We start from the raw sequence: 7,981 nt of genomic DNA on the forward strand, positions 1-7,981 counted from the left end.
ATTAAAATATTAATTTTTAAAGCTAGAGCACCTAATATATTGCTAACAAATTAAAATTAAAAGGTCTACATTGCTATAAAATGCATTTTATTCAAAATTTATTTTAATATTGGTTATTTAAGATAAAACCAATAAAACGAAGCGAAAACTCAGGTGCAAGAGCTGCGATTTAATTTAACAATTAATATTTTAAGCACCAAAATTTATAATCTTTCAGGACTAAAATTTTAATTTGCATAATAACTCTTTAAGAGTTAGGTGCCAACGAGAGCTGTGCGTAGTACGCACCTCCTTTTCTGGTTGAGATTGAACTTGAAACCCACGCAATAAATAAAAAGGAAAAAAAAAGGAAAAGCACAAAAGAAATTCTGATTTTTTTATTGCTCACAAACCCTAAACTTTGTTTTCTTCCTTAATTCACAGAACATAAGCTCTAAATCTTGTGGAGAAGCATAATCACAAAGAAATTGATAGAAAGCCCCTTCTTGTGGAGGTCGAATTTCGCTCCCTTATTGAGGAAGGTTAGTCAATCTCTCCCCAATTTTGATGTCTAGGGTTTTCAAGTTCTCGCTCTGATCTACAATCTAATCGTTAATTTGCCTTTATTTCTATGCTAATTTGAAATACTTTTGATAATTGAACTTTTGGTCTACATTTTTGTGCTTTATGCCCTATTTTATTTGCTTCATAAGATGAAGTTATGATTTTTAATTAAATATCTGGGTATCTTGTTTACCTGTTTATTTTACATTATTGAATTAACTAGATGGGTTTAGATTGAGACTTATTGTGCATAAATTTCTTGGAGTTGGGGAGTGGATTGGGTTATTTTTGGTTCATCTGTATCAGTTTGTTATTGGGTTTTTGGTAAATTGTAAGCACATATATCATTGCCGCAGACTATCATGTTTTGTGTTGTTTTGTTTTATTGATTGTTCTGCTGTGAAAAGAGATCATGTTTTGTGTTGTTTTGTTTTATTGATTGTTCTGCTGTGAAAAGAGACTATCTTTGAGATCCAAAAATATTTATCTTTTTGTTTTAATTTGTTTTGCAATAAATTGTGTTATCTTTCTTATGCAATTTATTGTAGTTTGGTTCTGATTAAAACTTGTATGTTTGTTATAGGTTTTAGATACTGGGATCTTTTGAATATCTAGCGGCAATGAGATTCAAGAAGGGGAGCAAGGTGGAGGTACTATGCAAAAAGGAAGTACCACTAGGGGCATGGCGTTGTGCCGAGATTATCTCAGGTAATGGGCACTCTTATAGTGTCATGTATGATTGGTCTTCATCCATGGAAAACGAGGTGTTTATGGACAGAGTCTTGAGGAAGGCTATTAGGCCTTGCCCTCCTCCCGCCAGAAGTGTGGAGAATTGGGCAGTTGGTGATGTTGTAGAGGTTCTTGATATTTGTTCATGGAAAATAGCCACAATTTTGAAGGTATTGGATGGGGCTCGTTGCTTGGTCAGGCTGCTTGGATCTTGTCTGGAGTTCACTGTCCACCAATCTAAAATCAGGATTCGTCAAACTTGGAAAGATGACAGATGGATTGTATTTGAAAAGGTAAATATCCTGTGCCTTTCTTTCTTCCGAGTTGTTTTCTTTTTATGCTCAGCTTGATTATATTGAGAAGGATTGAAAGAATTTTGTTTCTGTTCATATATATATACACAGATTTGCTGTAGTGGGCACCTCACACGAGGCAACATGTTGTTGGACGTAGGCAACAAGCAATATGTTGCGCCTGCATTATGGTTATGATGGGGGACAGGCATCCATTTTAGCAAAATTTTGTGTATATATGTGTGTGTGTATATATATATATATATATAACAATATTGATTTGAGTTAGATCTTTTACACTAGATGGGTGTAATTGCAAACACCAGCTTGTGAACTTAACTTCATCATCTTAACAACAGTGTTTTAAAAGCAACTTGTTTTATTTATTTATGTATTATTATTATTTTTTTAATTGGCCCCCTGGAAATAAAAATAAAAGAAAAGAAAAGAAAACATGGCCTTTTGTTATTCGCATTCATTACTATTGATTATGCTCTTCCTGATATTTTTCTGGGCCTTTGCAGGGTTCTGGGAGTTCTGAAGTCATGAAATCCAACAACTTGGATAATTTGAATTGCTGTAAGGTTCGACAGGTTGATACAAGAATAAAGATACCGGCTTCAAATGATTGTTTAGCTCTTGAGGAGAACATTGGGTTCCAAGATTCTCATTTCATCTCATCGAGGTCGTTGAAGAGAGCATCTCCTTTTTGTTCTTCTTATATTGAAGCATATCCTAGTAAACTCAGAGCAATTGAGAAACGAAGTGAGTGTCAACAAGTGCTTTCCAGGTCCCCATCTTCCTTGCTCAAAAAGGTAGATGCTGTTGCGTACCCACGAGAAAATCTGGGTCAAAAAGACATGCATACTTCCTTTAGTAATGAAACAACTGGTTATTATGAAATGGAGGGGGGAAATTTAAACGGTGCCATTTCATGTTTTCTTGAGAGAAGCTCAGAACCTAGTGATTGTGATAGCGATAGATGTTCTGTTGGTAGTTGTAGTGTCAATAGAAACAGTTTAAATAAGTTGTCAAGTAAGACTTTAGCAGGTCCTAGTCAAGATGCTAATACCGTTTGTAGTGATGCAGAATCTTTTAATGGCCATGCAGATGAAGAAGAAAAATTCCACCTTCCTCTAAAAGATGAGGAAGCAGCAAGTATTCATAGGTTAGAGTTGCATGCTTATCACAGCATTTTGGTGGCAATGTATGTTTCTGGGCCCTTAAGTTGGGAACAAGAAGCATTATTGACAAATCTCCGTATATCACTCCATATTTCTAATGATGAACATTTGATGGAACTAAGGAACTTAATATCTTCTGGAAAAAGCCTTTATCTTAGTTAGCTGACAACAAACAGGATATTCATTACTTGTCTTTAATGCCCTTCCTACGTTGTAAGAAGCAGAAAATTAATTTTTACAATTGTCCTTATCTGTTCAATCTGCATTGGTCTAAACAGGGAACAAATGTAACTTGGAAACCATGTATCAAACATCTTATAAAGAAATGGATATATCAGGTTCTTCATGGTGCTGTTTACTCTTTTTCTGTATTTGCCCCCATTGTTCTGGTGGTTTATGGTATGTACCTATAGCATTCAAGATTTTAAATTTGTTATGTGCATTTCAGTCTTTAGTGTATAGTTGTCAAGCCAGATATAATTTTCAGTCAGTGGAACATGAACCCTGGCCGTTGAGATGTTATTTATTCTATATTAAATTTGGTTCCGTTTGACATCTCATCATGGTTATTGATCAATTTGTAATATAGTAGGAAGCTATTCTTATTCTTTTTCTTTTAGTAAACATGTCGTAGAACTTGATAGCTTGACTTCCTTATGATTTAACAGCTTAAGGATTCTGCTTCAAGTTGTTATTGATGAATCCCCTGCATTTTCAGGGCCAAAGTTGGAGGCTTGCTTGCCTAGCTTCCAAAGGTCATGAGATGATGCTGGGGTTTGCCATCTTGCACCTGGCACAAAGAATGGGATGTTATCTACATTCAATTTTCTACATATTTGGCAATTTATAGCCAGCAAGTGGTATCAATATTTTCTGCTTTTGAATGATGCATTTCAATTTTGGTTTGGCTTGGAATTGACGATGCTTCTTGTGCCTAAAGTAACGTAAACTTTGAAAATGCTGCTAGGATAATCCTGACATGGAATGTCTTTTTGTCAAACTCAGAATTTAGATAATGCACATTGCCACATATCATGCTTAATGAGTATGTTTTCTTTTTTACTTGTTATTTCTCCCAATGAATGTTTGACTAGTACCAAGGGAGATATATTTTTAAAGTGGCTTAATGTGTTATCACAAACTGCACTTTTTCGTGTATCTATATCGAAGAACTGGGATATATTTTAATTGGCTTCTCCTACTGTAGTGCTATCCATTTTCACTATAGTTTTTAAAATTCCACATCCCAAATTGTGTTTGCTGTCTGACATTATTTATGTTAAGAATAGTATAATTATTTATTTTAAGAATTACTATTTTAAATTGCTGAAATTGTATAAATGTTGGTGATGGGATGATAGATTCTATTCAAGTGTTTTGTACCATAATTTTTTTGGTATGCATCAAATTGAAATAGTTGCCTTTTGAAATTGAGGAATCAAATATGTGGAAGGTTCAGGAGAAATAAAAGGGCACTTACATTTCTTCAGGAGGTAGTCCAAACAAGTTACTGGGACATTATCAAAAAATCTTTATCATCTATACAAAAATGTCTTGTGCAATGCATTTATTCATAACCTATGCGCAAAATGGGATGAAAGAAAATTTTTTGCATGGAAATATAGTCATGTGATTGTACAAATTTGATAATTTATAAATGTAATTGTTAAATTTCACTTGCAGAAAAATGAAAATTTTATCTTCTTGTACAAGTCCTTAGAAGATCGTCGAACTTGAATAAAGGAATTTGAGTTGTGGTATGGAATGCTTTTAATGAATGTTTAAGCTACAATTAAATGCAACAACAGACTTACGGAAAGAAGGATTTTGCAGACTATGTGCGGTTTTGTTTTTCCTAATGGCTTCATTTTCAAGAATCTGACTCGGATAAGAGCTTCAACTTACCAATGGTGAGTTATCTCTATGTGTATATATGAGCACACAATTTGTTGTTGTTGTTCCCCCTCTTCTCTTCTCTTCTCCTTTTATATCTATTTAATTTTGACAATTTTATGGTTTGCAAAATATGTTTGTTTGGATCTTTAGATGATCTTGGAAACTTGCTACAAGAGATTACAGGCTTGGGATGTTAAATAACTTGGGAAATTTATATTTACTTTTTGCCTCTTTTCTAGACATGGGTATGGTTGGTCAGGTGTTTTAATTATTCTTTTCTCTTTTTTTTTTCTTTTTTTTTTTTTTTTTTTTTTTAATTAATGTATTAACTGTTTTGCGTGGAAATATGCTAATTGATGAGTTTGTGTTGGTTGATGTTATGACATGAATGCGTTTGGTCAGAAATAAGTATTCAGGTGATTGTCATTTCTTTCTGGCTTTGTTAGATTGCTGAATGGTAGGCCTAAAGAAGACAACTGAACTATCAAAATGGTGTGTAAGACTGTAATTGTCAAACTAAGTTAACTAATAGGACATAATTGTGTTTACTTTAACTCATCTGTTGGGAAAGATGAAGGTAAAAATCTCAGTTTTCTATTAACCTTTTGTCCCCATATTTTTTATTCATAAAAGAAGTCTGTGTACTTTAGATTTCTAGTTTCTTTTTCATTCGAAGTAGAGATGGTAAAGAGAAATGTATTTTTAGAGCCATCTCATAATAAACTTGTTTCAAGAAGCATTTGCATATTATTAGGGATATGGAAGACATTTTATTGTCTTCCTTTTGCAGCAGGAATCTTACTTCTTCAGTTGATGAAAGTCCATGTAGTTTATTTGTTTAACTCGTGGGACCAAATGATGCTCTTATTCTGCTTCATCAAGTAAATGACAATTTGATCCTAGTTTTCAGAGAGATTGTTTTGTCATGGAGTTTATTTTCTAAAATTCCACTTGGGTACTGCTTGTACAGCATTTGGAAACCTTGTGCAAATTTACAAAGGGAAAGATGCAGGAAGAAGCGTTTGTACCATTTGTGTTTGCAACCTACCCTTCTGCTAATTGTTGCTTGTGATACGGTCTCCAAGTGAGGATAAGCATGTCTTTAGACGTCTATTTGAACTTGGAATGAGGTTATTCTGTTTTAGAGAACTGTAATGGAGTATCAGGTGCAATTTTTGACTGTAAAGATATCCTTTCATTTGTTGTTCATTAAAAGTGCGTTTTGGCATTTCAATGGATGCCGAATGTATCAAATAATTGAATAAATTATTATATACAAAAAAGAAAATATTTCATCTAGGCTTCTAAGGTTTGCATTAATTTCAGTTTAGACTTTTAGATTTTGAAAATTACAGCTGATACTCTTGCAAAGGTGTAAATGAAATTGTTTTGAGGGCGTGCATGAAATAAAATGGGAAAAAAATAAAAACTATTGTTTCACTCTTGCAAAGGTGTAAATGAAATTGTTTTGAGGGTGTGAATGAAATAAAATGGGAAAAAAATAAAAACTGGTTGAAACATAAAGGGAAATAAATGATATTTTTACAAATCAAATATTCAAATCAAATTTCGGAGAGGATAATAAATTAACCTTATAAAAAACCTACCATGGAACACCACACTCAATTATATTTTGTGTTTGAAAATTTTATTTTATTTTTATTTCTTTATTTTTTTATTTTTTATTTTTTATTTTTTTAGGCATAATTATCTATTCGACTTCTCAGTTAAGGGAAACTTTTCAAGATCTACAATTATAAGGGAAAATGTTCAAATATTCCATAGGTTTTATTGGAATTATTTGTATCTCATTTTGAAAGGAGTGCTTACGCCTTTATTATGGTTTTTTTTTTTTTTTTTAATAATTTTTTATTGTTGTTGCACCTTTACTATGATTAATAACTTTAACATGGGTCTAAAGTCATTATTTTGCCCATTTTTTAAATGAAAATTTTCAGTTAAACCCTTAATTAAGCTTTCTTAAGTTACATGACTTGCCCCAAAATAATAATTGAAAAACATCAATTTTTGCTTCAAATTATTTGAGCATTAATATTATTTTCTTAAAATGTTAAAACAAATTAATTATTTTCTCATAAATGATAAACGAACTATAGTTTTTGAATAAGTTGTGAAATTTTAAAAACAAAATAAATTGAAAACAAAATGACTTTGAATCCATAGGAATGTGATTATAATTATAAGAGATGCTGTATGCACAACTTTAATTTCAAACTAACATGGGAAAATAAAGTTTGATTTCAAATAACTTAATTAAAATGTGAACGAGTTTCTAAACTAAAAATTATCTCTAATGATTTTAGATCCGTCGGAATGTGATTACAATTATGTGAGATGTTGTTGGTAAAATTCTAATTTCAAACTAACATGGCAAAATAAAATTTGATTTCAAATAACAGCGTTAAAATGCATAGGAATTTCTAAACTGAAAATTACTTCTAATGATTTTGAATCCGTAGGAATGTGATTACGATCATAAGAGATGCTGCAGGCACAACTCTAATTTCAAACTACCATGGCAAATGATATTATAATATCTTTGTTAAATATTACAATAAGGGTGTTTTAAACTAAAATTTAAGATTACACCTTTAATTTCTGAGTTCAATCACTTCGGTAAGATATCCCTTTCATTTGATTTAAAATACATTATAATTCTTAACCAAAATAAGAGAAATTCACAATTTCTAAAAATATAAAAATAGAATTTACAAATATACAAATACTTTTTCCATCATTTGTTTGAAGCAATCCAAACTAGTACAACTCAAGGGAAACGTTCTTAAAGAAAGAATGAGAAAGCTGATAGGGTATCCTAAGAAAAAGGCAACGGATTGAAAAAGCAACCAATAAACACAATAATCTTAATAAAATTTATCACCGGATAAAGTTTTGGTCATGAAGAAAGATCAGGGAGCAATGCATTTCCATTAAACCAAGTTGCATAACATAGAAAATTGGATCCAAACATATACCTATTACACAAACGAATAACCTATGCACTTAAATAACCAAATTTCATTCTAACAGTAAAGAAAAAAAGTAGGGCCCCATAGCAGCAGAACAAGGCCGGCTGAAGGCATAGGCCGCTGAGGCATATGCCCAGGGCTCCTATTTTATTAGGGCCCCAAAAAGAAATATATTTTCTATATTATATATATATATATATATATATATATATTTATTAAATAAAATATTATTAATAATTTATTTTGGAAATATAAAAAGTTGATTATTGTTAAGATTCTAAATTATCTTTAATTGATCATTTATTGCTATAATTATCTATAATTATCTTTATCTTTGGAAAAGAAC

At 31.6% G+C, this 7,981-nt stretch overlaps 1 protein-coding gene across 21 annotated transcripts; it reads left to right on the forward strand.

Moving 5' to 3' along the window:
- Positions 1-232: 232 nt before the first annotated feature.
- On the forward strand, positions 233-5,944 carry LOC107421236 (uncharacterized). Of its 21 annotated transcripts, none has more exons than XR_009638961.1 (7): positions 233-521; positions 1,127-1,565; positions 2,090-2,380; positions 3,028-3,087; positions 3,468-4,506; positions 4,583-4,659; positions 4,796-5,944. XR_009638961.1 is itself a non-coding variant. In XM_060817170.1 (6 exons), the coding sequence occupies exons 2-5, from the start codon at positions 1,164-1,166 to the stop codon at positions 3,597-3,599; spliced, it is 885 nt and encodes a 294-aa protein (XP_060673153.1). In that variant the 5' UTR covers positions 233-521; positions 1,127-1,163; the 3' UTR covers positions 3,600-3,609; positions 4,433-5,944. The 21 variants fall into 21 exon arrangements, 5 of the variants coding, with proteins under 5 accessions (XP_060673153.1, XP_060673154.1, XP_048331321.2 ...); XR_009638957.1 differs by having other exon boundaries at positions 5,616-5,944; XR_009638963.1 differs by having other exon boundaries at positions 3,468-4,242; positions 4,433-4,506; positions 4,583-5,944.
- The last annotated feature ends 2,037 nt before the right edge of the window (positions 5,945-7,981 follow it).

Source organism: Ziziphus jujuba, chromosome 5, assembly GCF_031755915.1.
Source record: "Ziziphus jujuba cultivar Dongzao chromosome 5, ASM3175591v1".
NCBI lineage: Eukaryota > Viridiplantae > Streptophyta > Magnoliopsida > Rosales > Rhamnaceae > Ziziphus > Ziziphus jujuba.